Genomic DNA, 17,347 nt, shown 5'->3' with positions numbered 1-17,347 from the left:
TGCAAGGTGTAGTAAATTCTGACATTCGACCGTGACAAATTTCGAAAGTCACAATTAAAAAGAATATCTATCGAGTATCTGGGTCGTCTCCTATGGACAGAATCCACTCACCAAGCTGATACTTTATATCATCTTATTTTATCACCGCTCTTAGTGAAGATAAAATACTTTGAGCCACACATAAATGTATGTTTGTCTAATCATTACACTTATGTTCCTAATTGACAGACAAATGTCGTTATATGAAGATACATTCCTAGATAAATCATCATTCACTAATTGCTATACCTTTTTTTCTTAGAACTGGTATAATTTTAATAATAGTTTTTCATAATCAAATTAAATAATATAACATAATACATAGATTCCAAGAAGTCAAAATCGTAACCAACATTAAATCGAAATTTGCACACTTTATTCGTTTAATAAAATAGATTTATTTTGAGACTTTTGTTTGCGTAAGAATTTACTTCGTTTGTTTCTTTCATAAAATTTATATTTATTATAATAAGCTTTGATTTAAAATACGTATGAGACGAAACCTCTCAGCATTCTATGGATTCACCGTACGGGTGCCGGGTCCTTCGCGTTGCTGGGAGAGGAGCTTCAACGGTACCTGGGACTTGCGACCCAGGTTTAGGTTTAAGGTTTAGGTTTAAGGCCCCTATCTATATTAACTTAATACGTACGTACGTATTAAATACTTTTGTAAAGACAATATGTGGAAAACCAGATATTATAAAACTTGCGGATAAATTATTATCAAGTAAAAATATAATTAAAAGATCTATCAAATTATTGGAACAGTTTACTTGTGTCCGTGTTTAAGGCTAGTTGTAGATACACTGTTACTTTAAGGCTAGTTGTAGATACACTGTTACTGAGATAGCGCGGTCACTACCAACAGCTTCATTGTCACTTACCAACTGGTGAAATGAAAATCATTTACACTACTATAATTGCACTATTCAATCAGAATTAAAAAAATCTTTAATGGATTTTTTTTATTTTAACCTTTTTATTTTAAAAAGTTATTTGTATGATTACATATTTATGAAACTTTTAAGCCAGCAGTGTGTATTATTGATTTTAATAAGCCTTAATAAAAATTTAACTTGAGATCTTTTAAATATTAGTTTGAGGGGATAAAAAACTAACAAGTTAAGATGTTTTCCTCTAAATAATTTTGATAATAAAATTATATAGATATATTTGGTTTCATTATATGATACTCATGGTTCTATTTGATGATAAAAGTTAATTTCGATTTAAGTGGAGTTTTTTTTTTAACTATGAAACCACGACATTAAATATTTGAGTGTTGTTTGAAACTTAAATAAAAAATACATAATGGAATTTATAACAACAAACTAGATTTTTTAAAGAATTTAATTTATCGGCAGAGAGCGTTCCTCGTTGTTCCTTGTTGCATCGACGGATTTAGCGATGCTTGGTTAAAATACAAAAGAAAACAATTTTCTAATTTACGAAAAACTTTACATAGTGCTCCAAGCCCACGGTGTTTTACTTACTACATATAAAATATTTGTTATAACGTACTTAGTACTATTATTGTTTGATATCTTCTATCAACATGCATACTAGTATATCAAATAATTTATTATTTGACAACAAACCTCTCACTGACAATACATGCGGACCGTCCACGACCCACTCCCGATAACCTTTTGTCTTTGATAAACGGTCCAGTTCCGTCGAGTGGCTTTTATCTGGTTTGTTCAAAGTTCTCTGTTCTATATATAAATATGTAGAATATAATTTTGTTACAAGTGACGAGTTTATAATAACTTGAATTCTATACGCCGGACGTATAGAATTCAAGTTATTATAAACTCGTCACTTGTAACAAAATTATATTCTACATATTTATATATAGAACAGAGAACTTTGAACAAACCAGATAAAAAATTCACAAACACTACGCTAGAGACTGAGAACAGAACCGAATTCCTATTCATATATTGATTTATATCGATATTACGAAACATTCAAACACATGTCAAATTGAATAAAATGCAAATCTCATAGAATCGGATGCGATATGCTAATTTGGATGCAAAAAGGTACGAGAGCTGCCTTTGGAAGGGAACTCGAGGGTACTCCAGACGTACGCTTAGAGACTTGTGAATAGAAATGTATCTAAGAATTAAGAATAAACAACTTGAATGCGAGGTACTCAGAGGCAGAACCGTCTTGTGAGATCGAAGTCAGCGGCGATTACACAAAAGGGTGTATGCTATGGGCGCATATTATACATACCTCGTTTTTAAGTATTTCTGAATAGGAAAAGGAGCGTAGCATGAAAAGTGTACCGGAAGTAAATCCAAGAAAGACTTGTGGTTATCTATTCTATAATAATATTGCTCTATACGATTACGTAGTTCTTTACATTAAAAGGCTGCACCGCATCGGTTAGAAAATACGGAAAACCTGCGATTCATATGGAAATGCGATTCAACGGAGATTTGCATGCGTTCCATACAAGGGTTGGCTGTTGGCTGTTGGCTGTTCGTCCTTTGTATACTTCCTGTAGGCAGTTATCATTATAACTCTACTTAAAAAAATCGTTAAACTTAACTAATTATGATTTCTATGTTCAAAATTTTAGTATAGAGGGGAATATTTTTTTGTCGTTATTTATCGGGATAATATATTTTTTAAAGAATAATCTCTTAGTTTTCTTACTTTATAAAATTCACATTTAAATAACATAATATTTTTGTCTAATCTCTTTATTGCTGTCTAGGTGGTAGCCCTATCGAAGACCTTGTATGTGTAAAGGATGTTTTCACAATATAGTATACTCGTATTATATGATAGTTGTGTCGTTCCGACTGGACCCACCCTCTGAAGCAAAACTCTATGCAAACTATTCTATACAAATCAGTTATCATATTAGAATAATATTTATACCAACAAATGCTATTGATATTTTTAAACGTTGAAGTTCATATTTGTTTACTATTTTGACTTAAATTATCTAACAGACATCCTCCAAATAGAAACATAGTTTGTGAATTCATTTTCGTAAAAATATTTCTGAATTTACGAAACTTTTTAACCGTAAAATTTAAGTGAAATTCGTGCAGTCGTATTGGCTCGCGATTCCATTGAAAAGATACTTTGAAATCGTAAAATTATTTTCAATTTCCAACAAATGAAGTCCTCCGTCTGCGGAAAGAAAAATATTGGACCGACTTGTATGTTATGATGAGAAACGTTTGCCATCATCAAAACACTTGTATGTATGTAAGAACAAAAATTATTATGTTTTCACATATTTTTTCAACCTTGTATTTGGTAATCAGTGTCATAGTACTTAATTGACTTTAATGCTCTAGCAGCACTCTTCACATTTTACTTTAATTGTGTTATATATCAGTAAATTTGAATATTTATAAGCGATCAGTTTGTCTGCCGAGTTGTAGATATAAAGGTATAAGATAATAGAAGCGTATTTAGCTGCAGAGCGCAGACAAAATGAAAACATTTTGAGAAAACTGAGCTTTTATGAATATTAATGAAATAATACCATTAATTAGAAGGCGAATGCTCTGAGACTCTCCTTGCTTTAAACACGGCGTGCGTTCTTATTACACTTGCATTTATATAAACCGATAATTGAAAAACATTACACAGTATAAGCGCTGCTCCTCTATCTGTTGCTTAACTCACAAACAATGTCCTTGGTTGATTTAACTATAATTATAACACGTTGAATCCATCTTTATTTTAGTTTTATGTTTATACTTAATAAATAAAAAACACACACAATAAATTCCTAAATTAATATTGGATATATTTTAATCAGTAATAAAATATATTGATATATGTAGACCACAAAACGTTCTGCGAAAGAAAAAACATTTTAATACAAGCTGAACCGTTACATGCGTGAAGTCACGTTCAATAATAGTATATTTAATAAAAGGTTACTTCAAGTGACCACCAATTAAGTGCATCCGAGTGGTAATAGGGATCATGACGGCACGTTCGTGGTATAACTCAGGACCGTCAGTAAATAAGGTGACCGTTGGAAACGACCGGCCGCTGTCGCTGGAATACTAATAAAGGGATGGGTTATTATTTAATAAATATGTACACAATAATGTAAAGAAAGTTGAAGTGGACTAAACTAACACATGAAATTATAGCACGACTTTTATTATAAAAACCGAACCGCGCGGAAACGGATCCAAAATAACGTGAACAAATTACTAATAACTTTGACGTAAATTCATAATTTCAATAAATATCAAGGCTACGTGTTGTGCTTCATTGCTAAACTATATACCCTCCCGAGTCACATTGACCGAGCTCCTAAAAATCAGAATTAATACGTAAACGCTATAAAAGACAATCGCCATAAAAGTCGGTAGTGAAGAGACAGTGAACTGTGAAGTTGATCGCGGGCGCACAATGACGCGATACTAGAGTTATGGAATAAATCACCGCTCGTTGTGGAAAATAGCTGAGTACAGGGAAACACAGTAGTGAGGTGCCGTCCCAAATAATATATACTGAATATTGGTTTGTATAATTTTGAAAGTGAATTGGTATCAGAAAGTATTAAAAATTAGACATCCTGTCACATTATATCATAGTGTGCGGTAATTACTGCAACATACTTGTATTGTGAATAAAAGTTCCGGAGCTAGATTTACTCATTGCCTTTTAATTTGAACCTTATAAATCAAATAATCGATATACTCTAAATTTTCGGTATTTTTATATACAACCATCGACAACTGTCCAGCAGACACACCACTACGCTGCGTCATCTAATTTCCGCGGTCCCTGTGAGACCGACGAATGCGTTGTCAAACTGCATGTACTCGGGAAAATGCAAGCGAGTGTAAGTGAAATTGAGTTTGGAGTTGTTAGCCGGGAGATATTTTTGACTAACAGATATTCTTTCCGCTGCTTTACATAAAACACGTCGAAATTATAAAGCAAATTATTATCACACCGAATTAATCCTACGTCTAAACTTATCCCCGAAGAACTTTAAACCTGAATAGCACTTGTAATGTGTAATTTGCAAAGCTGCAGCTAATAGCGTACGTGACTCGTCCAACGGCTTACTATATGTATAATGTACGTACGAAGACCGCAGTCCTGCGCTGTTCATATAAATAATTATATGACGAATACATTATACGTCCTACTGCTCCCTCCATTTTAGTGACAGTAATGAGTTTAATTTAATATTAGGCTAAAATTGCAACGTTTTAATCGGAATCAGTATGTTTAAAAATATTATAAATATATATTTTTCTAATTCAGATCGCCATTAATTAACATACGCTTATAAAATTATAAAAGTTTTTAAAAATTTGAAAACGAATACCTAAACGGGAAATAGATTTTTGTTTGAATAAATAAATACACATGTAACAAAACAACATCATATAATTGTACTAATAATTAATAGTCTCCTTAAAATACTTATTTTACCTGATGACAACCTGATGATAACAAGCCGTGTGACGCGGAATTTATATATCCTCACGTTAACATAAGACACACTTTAGCGAGCACCTCGTATAATTCCTCGTTCTACAGCATCCGATATTTCTTCAGCTATCTACTAGTTTTATTGTTATGGCCTCTTCGACACCTGATAGATGGCAGTTCTTGGCTCCAGGCTTTGTTTGTTTTATATATTGTGATGCCGGTTTATTCCATAATTCGATCGATCGAATCTCGAACGTTCTCGTTATATTAATTAGACAAGTTCATACGTTGCTCCATGTGCGAGTACGCCAATAAATAACCTTACGTAGAAGATAAGCAATCAAAATTCATAAATCTTTGAAACTTTATACTCATACAGTATTGTGGGCTGTGTTAAAACACACAAAAATGTCCAAATTATTCTGAAACCCAATTACAAGGATCGAGACGAGATTGGGGGTCAAATAACATGGTCGTAAAACAGGTCTGTAACAAGCGGGAATTATTTTGTGGAATGTTGAAATTTTAATCAAAACATTGCTGGCGTTTTGTTTAACTCACTCAGAGTTTATCCGGGTGATGGTTTCTTGGATATTTCTTCAAATAAACTTATTTTAACTTTTATATAACCTCTTTTGTTAGTATTTTACAAACTGTATTTTATTGTATTACCAGATATACATACCTCAAATCATTTTTAGAATTTCTTCTCTTAAGATGTTAAATTCTTAAAATGAATACAATACACATGTGCCTATATATGTATTACGCATGTCATACATTATTATTTCTTAAAAGTAAGCAAAGATACATTCAACAATATTTTTTTAGTCTTTACGATAATTTCTAGGCAGAGTAACGAATTCATGACGGCGTTTACTTTTGTTTTCACAAAATATAAATATTATAGAAAACAATTTAAAATTCTACTTATATTTTCATACTTTTTATAAGAATAATAAAATTGTTAACTACAAAAAATATATAGTGTTGTTTATTTTTATTTATGTGTAAATAAACATTTAATATCGTAAAATTCCTTCAAATACATGAAAATTTAAATTGACAGACGGACAGACAGACGTATAAGACGTAGATAACAAAGTGACGCTGACGATTTCCTTTCGGTTTTTCCTTAAAGGATTATAAACATATTTTTTAAATCGCTACAATTATTAGAATAATATCTTTATCTACATCTCTGTACAGAATTTCTAGAAACGTTAAATTTATTACGTTCGCCGTATTCGCTTGTATGGAGGCTATTCAGGCCACTACAGATTTTATCGTTAAAGCACTGAAGTCTTTTTCCAGTCTTCCACGGTAACATGACCTGAGCGACCATGATTTTTGTGCTGGTATACTTCTTCCAGACTGTTTATTCCTTTTTATTTTTCTTTGCTTATACCAACTTTTAGTTCTTTGTTTTGTGATTTTTTTGTTTAAATCATTATTATAATATCCTTGTCCTTATAATGTCTCCTGAAATATATGTATATATATATGAAAAGACTTGTAGTAATTTTGAAACGGATTATTTTTAAAATAAAAAAAAACGGTATCTTATAATATTGTTCATATATTGATAATGAATCCTTAAGAGATATCAAAAATAAAATATAAATAATAATATTCAAATCTAAGAGAAATTTAAACCCATTTTTGCTGTTCCAATCAATTATATGAAGTTTTGATGAGGATCTGTCTTAAAGTTGCACATAAATTTAGATTAGTTTCAATTTTTTTTTTGGCAATAAAAGCATAAACTTCTAAACAACGAAAAAAATAATTCAGACAGAAATAATATGAAATCGAAATTTTCGATGAAAAAGTTTTTTTCAGCATGTATAAAATATTTTATAAAGTCCCAGCATCCTTGCTTATCGCATCTCGGCACAACTCAATTAGCTAATGAAAACCTTCGCCTGATTAACTAGAAGATATCTCAAGAAAGCTTCCAGCTTATGATATTACTTTGAGAATTTTCTAAATTTTTATTTCAAATTTAAGATATTTTTTTTTTAACTCAGGACTGAATTTAAACATGATGCTTACACACTGAAACATGTTTTTATTATTGTTGATATTTTTCTTTACGTTTTTTGGTAATAACAAACATATATGTTCTTAGAAAAACATTCAAAAAGAATATACATTATGTAAAGAGAAAATAAAGTATTTAAGATTTTTTTTCATAACAATGTGTTGATTTTAAAATATGCAACCCGTTTTCGCATTTTTAATTAGTGAGAGTATATACTTACCTGGAACGTTTAAGAACTTTCTAACTGTATTAATTGTGCCATTTCTTAATAGGAAATGCATATGTGAAGGTCTCTGTCTGATATATCTGTGATAAGGTAGTTATGCTCTGTTAGTGCCCATTTAAACTGCAGTCTGTTGGAAAAAGTAAATTCTGAACAGATAAAAATATTTTAAGTTAATTTCTATATGTGATTCGATTAAACGTATATCTTTATGACTGAAATTAGAGTTATTGATTTTCGATATACTGTCTGTCAGGAAGCCACGTGTTCTGTCACTCAAGGACTGAAAGTGTTCGGAACCATTAAATTTAGGTTAACAATTCAAGTCGGAAGTCTGTTATTGGTGTGTGCGGATGGCTTGAAATAGTTTGTGTTGAAATAACACTGTTGTCCCTTGCCCTTTGAGCTAGAAAACCTATACGCCTAACCGACCATGGCTTGAAAGAAGAAAACAGGAAACTTATCGCAAAAAATTATGATAAATTATTCTTGGGTTTTCCATTATATTTTTAAATAACCAAATGTTGTAAAGGCTCAAAATAAATTTTGATATTTTCCGTTTGGGAGCGGAAACAAAGCTTTCCCAATTTTAAATTGGATTTTAAATTACATGTTTCCGATATGACGATTTGAAACGTCAAAGCTTTTGTTTTAAATTTTTAATTCCAATGTTTCCAGAATATTAACGTGTTCAGGTAACATGGCATACAGTATGTACTTATAGATCACAACGGAAGAGTTATCATGTCTCATTAGTCAAAAGAAAACCTTTTAAACGACTTCGATTTGAGATTAAAAAAGTATTTCACAAAACGTACTCTTTAACTTAAATATAAAACCACAATCATTAATCAGTAATAATACAAATATATTAAATGAAAAAAAAGGTCTTTAAATTATGAATAATAATAAAAACACGTTATTATTATAATTTATGTTTTACCACGTGTCATAACGAAATGAAAATTCGTCACAAGAGACAGTCTTAAAATTTTCCAATGCTTTTAATATGCATTTTTTAAAAGACTTGGTCTCTTGGTAGTATGTGTTCTCCAACTCGATGGCTCTCCCTATTTTATGTATGTATATTTTTCATCTGCTATAAATAAACGACGCTTAACCCTCCGCTCCCAACAGACGAGTCGGTCCCAGAACGAATTTACATCTCCTTTACGAAGCCTTCGATTGAGAATTCAACTACACATTGAACAAGATTTTGCAGTGTTTATGAAAATTCTATTTTATTATTCATGACGGTGAAAGCTATCTACAGATTTCTCTTTGTCTTTCGAAAAGAAATCCTAAACTAAAAAAAAAACACCTTTTTTAATCGAATGTGGTAAATTATACTTTACAAAGTTAGAAACAGTTAATTAATATTTACAAATTAATAAAAAATCTTAAAACTTTAATGTTAGCTCATATCACATCTTCCAAAGAAAGTACAACAAAAATTTGTATAGAAAAGGATGTTTATCATTTGTTTACATGCTAATTAAACTACGGAAAGGGGTTGACCTTGAAATATAAAGGTGATTATTGCATTAGAAAGTGAAATAAGCAATGTTTTCATAAACTTATTAAGTTCACAAATGTATCATTATATATACCCAAGGTTGACATTGTTACTAACACACATGATCGAAACAAAAATAATGAACTCACATCAAGTGTGGTTTAAAAATTAATGTTCTTGTCAAATTCATAAATACGGTGTAATTAGAGTACATGAGCAGTTGTTTATAATTAAATCAAACGAATACTGAGGAATGAAGACTTGTTTAAAGCAAACCATTTAACAAGTTACATAAGTATCTTTTATATTCATTCAATTAAAGTAAAAACACTTTCTCAAAATCGCGTCATAATTTTTCAAACTTTATTCACGTAAACTTTACAACTTTAAACATTAAACACCAATTCAGATTTCAAAAATTTTTTTACATTCGAACAAACGATATATTTTAGCTTTCAACGTAAGTTTTTTGTGAGAAATTAAAAATAAAGAAACTTTAATGCTATAATGCTTTAAGAGAGCATTTTATATGTTTGAAATTTATACCTTTTGAAAAAAGCCAGTAGAAAGGATAGTAAAATGATAAATTAGGGAATCTGATTACAAAAAAAAAAATTCAAGGTTTTGAACTTATTAATAATTCTGATAATAGAATATTATTATTTAAATTAAGATAATGTTTTTTAATCATTTATTTACATTCAACAACTAATGTCAATAACTTGTTAAATTCGTGATCGTTTCCTCACCGGGTCACTTAACGGTGTAAGTATAAGGGCAGTAAGTGTGTTTCTATGTTGCAGCGCCTTAAGCTCTCTCTGTGCTATTCACAGTCACAGTAGGGTTAAAGGATTGTGGCAATAAATTTTATGATGTTTTAATATGTCGTATAAATAAAAAAGGTTTCTGTATAATATCCTTCTATTACATAATATTATTTTTGACTCACACGTGTATGTGTATGTGTAAGGAAGTGAATATAAATAAGTAATAAAAATCTGTACTAATAAGTGTAAGTATTTAACAGTGATAATAAAAATGCGAATGACGTTAACACATACAAAGTTTTTGTTTTAAATACCAATATAATAAAATATTAAATGAAACTGCAATACTAACACAACAGACCAAACGCCCATGACTCTTACGTACATGCGATTTATTGTCAAATTTGAAAGCCAATACGGATTTATTTACAAATAAAACATGAATGCGTCCGTCTAGTTACAGCTGCGCATGGAACGCTAATCCGACAAACAAACTGAAGCTATTAACTTTTAGGTGTGAATATTGACAGTTCTGACAGTTATTATATTAAAATCATTCGCAGCTCAAAAATATTACAGTATTGAGGCATGGAAAATTGAATTACTTAAAGGAATGAATGACATGTAGACGTCAAACAGCTATTTGTAGAAATTGCTTGTAAAATATATTAAGATATTAAAGTTTACATTATATTCCTTTAAACCATCATTAAAATACCTGATTTTTTTGAAATGGTCCTATATTTATTTATAACAAAAATGTATGAAATATAAAATAGTACTTAGACATTTACACAATCCAATTATTATAATCGTTATAACTGATTCAAATATTTTGCCAAAATATATCTAATAGAAATGCAACTGAAACCAAAACACAATCAAATGTAAAGAACAGCAATAATCTTGTATTATTCCATGTTCACTTTCTTAGTGATGACGCTTAAATTCTGTTTAAGAAACATAATATTATTTTGCAATATTCAAAATTACTTTATTTAATTTATAGGAATCTCCCAGCGAGTTTTTATGTTTTCCCGCGACATTCTTTAAAGACTTCAACTGGGACACGACCTTTACAAAGGAGGTATTTTTTATGGACATGTAGGTATTGTTTTACAAGATTTCAACTATGACGTCGTTACATCACTCCCAAAAGACAAAGATTCCCTAGGGCCTAGAGCTAGAATCAAGACTTCAATTCCACAAACAGTTTATGATAGGGGCACAAAGTAATAGAGTAGGTTTAGGATCAAGTAGGAAGGCCAAAGGATACGGATATATTAAAGACCTTTATTCGGCAAGACGAGAATTCTAAATATAAGATCCATTCAATGAGCTTAGAAAAGCAGGATGAGTGGCTACACATAGGAGATTTTTGCATCCCATTAGCACTAAAATGGCGCACTTTAATTCATGATTGGTCGCCAGCACTGCTAAAATTGAATCTCAATGCGTTTCAGATGACTCTTCCAGATCAGAGTAATTTAGTAAGATGGGGTAAAGGTACCGAAAAAACTTGATACATCTGCGGGGAGGCAGCTGGAGTCTTATTCTATTACTGAAGCGGCTTCGGATTGGAGTTTAATGATGGACACGTATGAGAAACAATATAAGATCCCAGAGGATATTTGCACATCGGCCTCCAGACCGGACATATTTGTATATTCGCGAATTTTTAAGCGCATTGTACTAATAGATCTCTCGTTCCTTGGGAAACCAACATCCCCAAAGACCATGCCATCAAGGTCAACAAGTATTACGAGTTCACTAACGAACTCACTAAGAATATGTTCATTGTAAATTTGTATGCGGTAGAAATAGGGGCGGAAGATATAACAGCCAAATTTCTCTACAACCTGCTAAAAGACTTAGGCCTGCCAAGAACTAACATCAGTTCATTCTTAGAACGTGCGGCGAAGGCAGCCCTAGCAGGTTCGTTTCATATTTGGTTAGGTAGAGGTAGGAGCTTCGACAGTGGAGGTGAGCCTTTAACGCGCGTTAGATAGGGGCCTCTTAAACCTACACCTGAGTTGCAAATCCCAGACACTGTTGAAGCTCCTCTCCCTGCACCACAATGGAGCCGGCACCCGCACGGTGAATCCATGGAATGCGAAGAGTTTTCGTCTCATTACATTTAAGCTACCAGCACATTATCGTAATTTTAACACTTTGAGTGGACATTTTATAAAAAAAAAGAACGTTAACAGAAAATTTACACAATACGGAAAGAAATATTAAAAATATGACTTATATTCAGAAAAGACTTTGTCCAAAAGTTATTTAAAATTCGAGTTAATAAAGTAAATCAGTTACACAACTTAATGATCCATTTGTTACTGAAACAAAACAGAAGCGTAGATAAAAGAGAACCCTTCTTTTTACAGCGACCTTACATTCAATGAAGACGATATTGAGACAAAAGTATGGAAATGGATCTCGCGGGACATTTAAGTGTTGTTTTGCATATTTTTAAGATCCGGCCATATTATTCAGCCTAAAAATTTGTCCTTATGACAACAATGCTATAAATTAAACTTAGTAAATTAAAATAAACTACTATTACAATTATTTGAAAAAGCATTTAAAATTAGTTCGAGCAAGAAATAAAAAAATACACCATTGAACTGAGACTACTATAATACTATAAAAATATTACTGAGCTCTAAGATTTTTGCGAGTATTGTGTGTGTGTGTTTCACACCTCGTCTGCCCGTGATCACGGTTGCTGCAAAGTAACCGAAACGTCGGGATTATGTAGTTTTTAAATAATAAAATCCGCGTAGTAAATCCGAATAATACTAGTTTCAACTATAAAAATATTTCTAAATCAAAATATAACACAATTTATTTGTTACATATTACAGATATTATTTAAAATTATAATTTAATTTTATAGCAATGATTTGATTGTCTGTGAATGAAAAACAATTACCTTAAAATACTAGTATATAAAATATCGCCAGTGACATAATACACTGATTACATATGTAAGTATTATTATGACACGTAGAGTTTCGGTCAAATATTTAGTGCTTATCGTTCATTACTGTGAGACGGATGTCAAGATGGGTTTTAAAGACAAAGTAGTAATTGTAACGGGCGCCAGTTCAGGTATTGGTGCAGCAGTGGCGGTAGGGTTCAGCTCTGAGGGTGCCCGTGTGGTGATGGTTGGTCGCAATGAGAGCAAACTAGCCTCAGTAGCAGCTCGCTGCAACCAACCACTCGTGGTGAAAGCTGATGTTGGAAACGATGAAGATGCACGGCGTATTATCGATCAGACGATTGAGCATTTAGGACAAATTGATATTTTAGTTAACAATGCTGGCGTGTTAGCTTATGGAAATCTTTTATCCGGAAACCTTATCGAAAGTTATGATAAAGTCATGCGAGTTAACTTACGTGCGGTCGTGATGTTAACCGCACTGGCATCATCTTATTTAATTAATACAAAAGGTAATATAATAAATATATCAAGCGTCTCCACATTTTGTCCACAGAGTGGTAATGCAAACATGTCGATGTACGCCGCATCAAAAGCGGCTCTCAATCACTTTGGTATGAGTGCTGCAGCAGAATTAGCACCTTATGGAGTTCGAGTTAACACAATATGCCCTGGGCCGGTGGTTACAAATATATTACATAATTCACCTGGTTTTGTGAATTGGAATGATTTTAAGGAAAAAACTGCCTTGAAAAGATTGTCTCAACCAGAAGAAATAGCGGAATTGGTGATGTTTCTTGCAAGTGATAAAGCGAAAGCTATTACTGGTACAAATCATGTAACCGACAATGGTTATCTCTTGAGGAGTCATTTATAATGAAATATAAACCAATTTTGACATAATGAATTGTATGAGTAAAAAAAGAGTATGTTTTATTATAAAACTGAGTATCCTTATTATTTAAAATATTTCGATGATTGTTAATCGAATCGGATAACTATCCTAACATCGTGGCAACCATGTAGTCTTAGGTATAGGATATAAGTTTTAATATGTAATTCTTATTAAAATATACACATTTTATACACATATTAGTAAGTGTTTTAGTTTTTCTGGAATCTCTGGTTGCTACTAGAGTAGCAATTAAATAGGTATAATTCGATGAATGAATGTGTGTTTTACGTGAGTCGTATTTATATCTTTTTGTTTTGTAAACTTTTGGTTCAATATTTTTTTATTTTTGTTATGTTTTATCTTCAATTATACATATTTCGAACATCTTGTTTTCAAATCAAAGTTCAATAATCAAAACAAAGAAATTGATAGTATATATCAAAATGAAGTTTGTTCATATTAGTTATAACTCAAAACGACAACTTTATCACTACAATAATACTTATATTTCATTTAATGTGTTTAGTAGCTCCTTATATAAAATAAAGCAATAACATTGATATGATAAATTGCTCTAAAATATATTAGAACATTATAAACTTTAAATATATATACAAAAAAAAGTATTCAAGTCATGAGTTGTAACATTTTCACAAAAATGTATTTGCAGTTTCACTCAAGTACCATAATAAACAAATTGTGTTTTTTTAGTTTTAAATATCTTTTCATCACTGTAAGTCTAATCATTCAAAATATTTTAAAACGTACTCTGCAAAAAAGACTTTATGTTTTTTTTCTTTCTTAGTGATAGATACAACTAAATAAACATATATAACGTGTTTTAAATACTTATTATTATTATTTCATGTTAAAAGAGTAAAATGAGTGGGGTATAATGTTAAAAAAAGTGTTAATTTTTTTTTATCAATGGTGCAAGGAATCTAATGATGTATTCTAAAATTAGGAAACAGAAATCTTGCGTACGTTTTAAGTGATATAACATAAAGCTTTGTAAGACAAGACAATATGTCTTCACACTTTTCCTTGAGAATCACTGTAATTAATATCTGAAAATTAAACGCATAGCATGAAATAATAATAAAGTTGTAAATAAAAATCATTTAGACTAGAAATAAACAATAAAAGGATATTTTTTATAAATACAGCAAAAAAGATCCGGATAAATAACAAAGACGTCAAAATATAAAAAGTTTGTAAAACAATCTAAAAGCCACGAGTTCCCTTGGCGCAAAAACGTATTCTTTCATCAACTGTAATTCATAACAAAGAAAATTTGATTTATAGTATCCCATACATCCCCTCTCACGTATGACCCGAGGGGGGCGTCTGTCCTCTGTCCGACCTCTGTCTCCAAACAATGGCTATGAACTGAATTTATTATGGAAACGAATATCACGAAAAGCCTATTGGTCAGAAATTAATTAATTATTGTGAGAATAATAATCAAATCCTTTTGTGTATAAAAGTCATATAAATACGATCAATTGCTAGCTAGACACTGAAAGAATACTCTTTTTACATTTTTAATGCTTATAATCTTTAACTTAGGTCCACTTTTTTGCTCCAATTGCCAAAAAAAAAAAAGAAAAAAGAACAGTTGATCAAGAACAATTACAATATTGGCATATCAATCGCCCTGTAGGTACGAATTTTCAAAAGAAAACTACTTTAAACGAATACCTTCAAAGCTTTTCTTCGATGCTGGCAACATTGGCCGCCTGCGTAGCTGTTGAACAACTTGAATGACCTACCATTATCGATCTTTGGGATTACGCGGATGACATCACAACTTTTTAATGATTTCAATACAGCTCTAGAGCTAACCGGAATCAAAACGAGTTGGAAGGAGAAGCTATTGTAAAACGTGTTAATTTCAGACTTCAGGTTGTCTCTAGTAGGGCGATATCTTATAAAATTTTAGCGTCACTAAAACGGTAGTCTGTCTCTTATCGTCAGCAGGATTCAATTTCCACAATTTTAGTATTGAGTATTTGTCCATGAAATTCGTAAGTTGCCTCCAAATATTAGGTGTTAAGGAGTCCTCTAACCTTATTTTTGGAAGGGAAACTGTACCCTTGCAAAACCAGCGCAATACTTTACTCCGGGTCAGCTTCTTTGTCTCTACGAAACACTGGTCCGATCATGTGTAAGGTTCTGTTGTCATTTTTGAGCAAAGTGCTACCAAATGTCAAGTTACCTCTTTAAAGACGTGCAATATGACCACTTTCCGTAGAGAGACGTACAAAGTCTTATGAGTTACCATGTCACTACCAACCTAGTCAACCTTGATCACAGACGTAAAGTAGCTATCTCCTCGATTTTTAATGGATATTTTTGAGTGTGTACAGAAATAGTAAAATATGATTCTTTCATCCCCTTTTTTCCAAACTCCAACCAGACTCCTGGCGAGCTACCATCTTGTCGTTACAGATCTTTCTCAAATAAAGACAAAGGGAATTGCTTTCTTGTTATGTTAAATGATGGATGGGAACAAATTTAACGATTTCCTTAAAAGAAGTTAAAACGGCAACATTTAACCCTTTTCCTTCCTTTAAATGAAACTAATATATTTTCGGATATACTACCCGTGATCACGGTAACCGAAACGTCGGGATTATGTAGTTTTAAAATAATAAAATCCGCGTAGTATATCCGAAAATATATAAGTTTCATTTAAATGAATAATACTCGCGAAAGTCTGAGACCTTTTCCTTCCTATTAAGAACCTTTTTTTCAACTTCCAGTAGGGATCAATTTACAAGTTTAATCTATTACTACTACTGACAATTCTTTTGTCACATAAATGAAACTAAGTTTTTTAGATACTTCGTGGTTTTTTATTATTTTAAAATGCACTAGCTCTTGCCAGCGACTTCATCCGCGTGAACATCAGAGTTGTTCTCTTCCATTACGGCCACTAAATCCGTGAATCCCTGATTGCATTTTATGGTTCCACCCGTGTAGTTTTGGGGTCGCAATAAAAGATAGTCTTTATCTTATTCTAGGATTCCATCTATCTTATACCAAAATACCAAAATTCATCAAAATCGATTCAACAGTTTAGGCCTGAAAACGTTACAGACAGACAAAGTTACTTTGGCATATTTTATAATATTATAGTATAATAGTAGTGTTACTATTCTAAGACCTTTGTTGAAATTAAGTAATTTGGTGACAATAAAAACAATTTTGTTCGTAATAAAATACTAAAGTGTAATATGAGGTATATTATGATGATAAATGTCTTTGGCAGATAATTCATTATTAGGTATGTGCTTAAGTTATCACAACTTACTGAGTAGGCATGAAATAACTAGACTATAATAACAAGAGTCTGTTTAATTGAGTAAATATTAAAGTACTGAATAATAAAATCATATGACATAGTATTTATGCCAGGCACAGGTACCAATTCTAAGTGTCTTATACGCGTGATACCTTCTAATTAAAATATCCGAT

At 31.4% G+C, this 17,347-nt stretch overlaps 2 protein-coding genes across 2 annotated transcripts in view; both read left to right on the top strand.

Moving 5' to 3' along the window:
- LOC116771145 (uncharacterized) overlaps nt 1-17,347 on the top strand; it is a 209,069-nt gene that overhangs the window by 107,566 nt on the left and 84,156 nt on the right. The window lies entirely within an intron of this gene.
- On the top strand, nt 13,084-14,026 carry LOC133319293 (meso-2,3-butanediol dehydrogenase-like). The gene has a single exon (XM_061523239.1). It carries the CDS (start codon nt 13,097-13,099, stop codon nt 13,847-13,849), a length of 753 nt encoding a protein of 250 aa, XP_061379223.1. The 5' UTR covers nt 13,084-13,096; the 3' UTR covers nt 13,850-14,026.

The sequence above is a fragment of the Danaus plexippus genome, chromosome 17, assembly GCF_018135715.1.
Source record: "Danaus plexippus chromosome 17, MEX_DaPlex, whole genome shotgun sequence".
NCBI lineage: Eukaryota > Metazoa > Arthropoda > Insecta > Lepidoptera > Nymphalidae > Danaus > Danaus plexippus.
This window is presented reverse-complemented; position numbering and strand designations above follow the sequence as displayed.

Excerpts from the sequence above, each read along its gene's own strand:
- LOC133319293 (XM_061523239.1), top strand. The coding sequence starts at position 13,097 with ATGGGTTTTAAAGACAAAGTAGTAATTGTAACGGGCGCCAGTTCAGGT.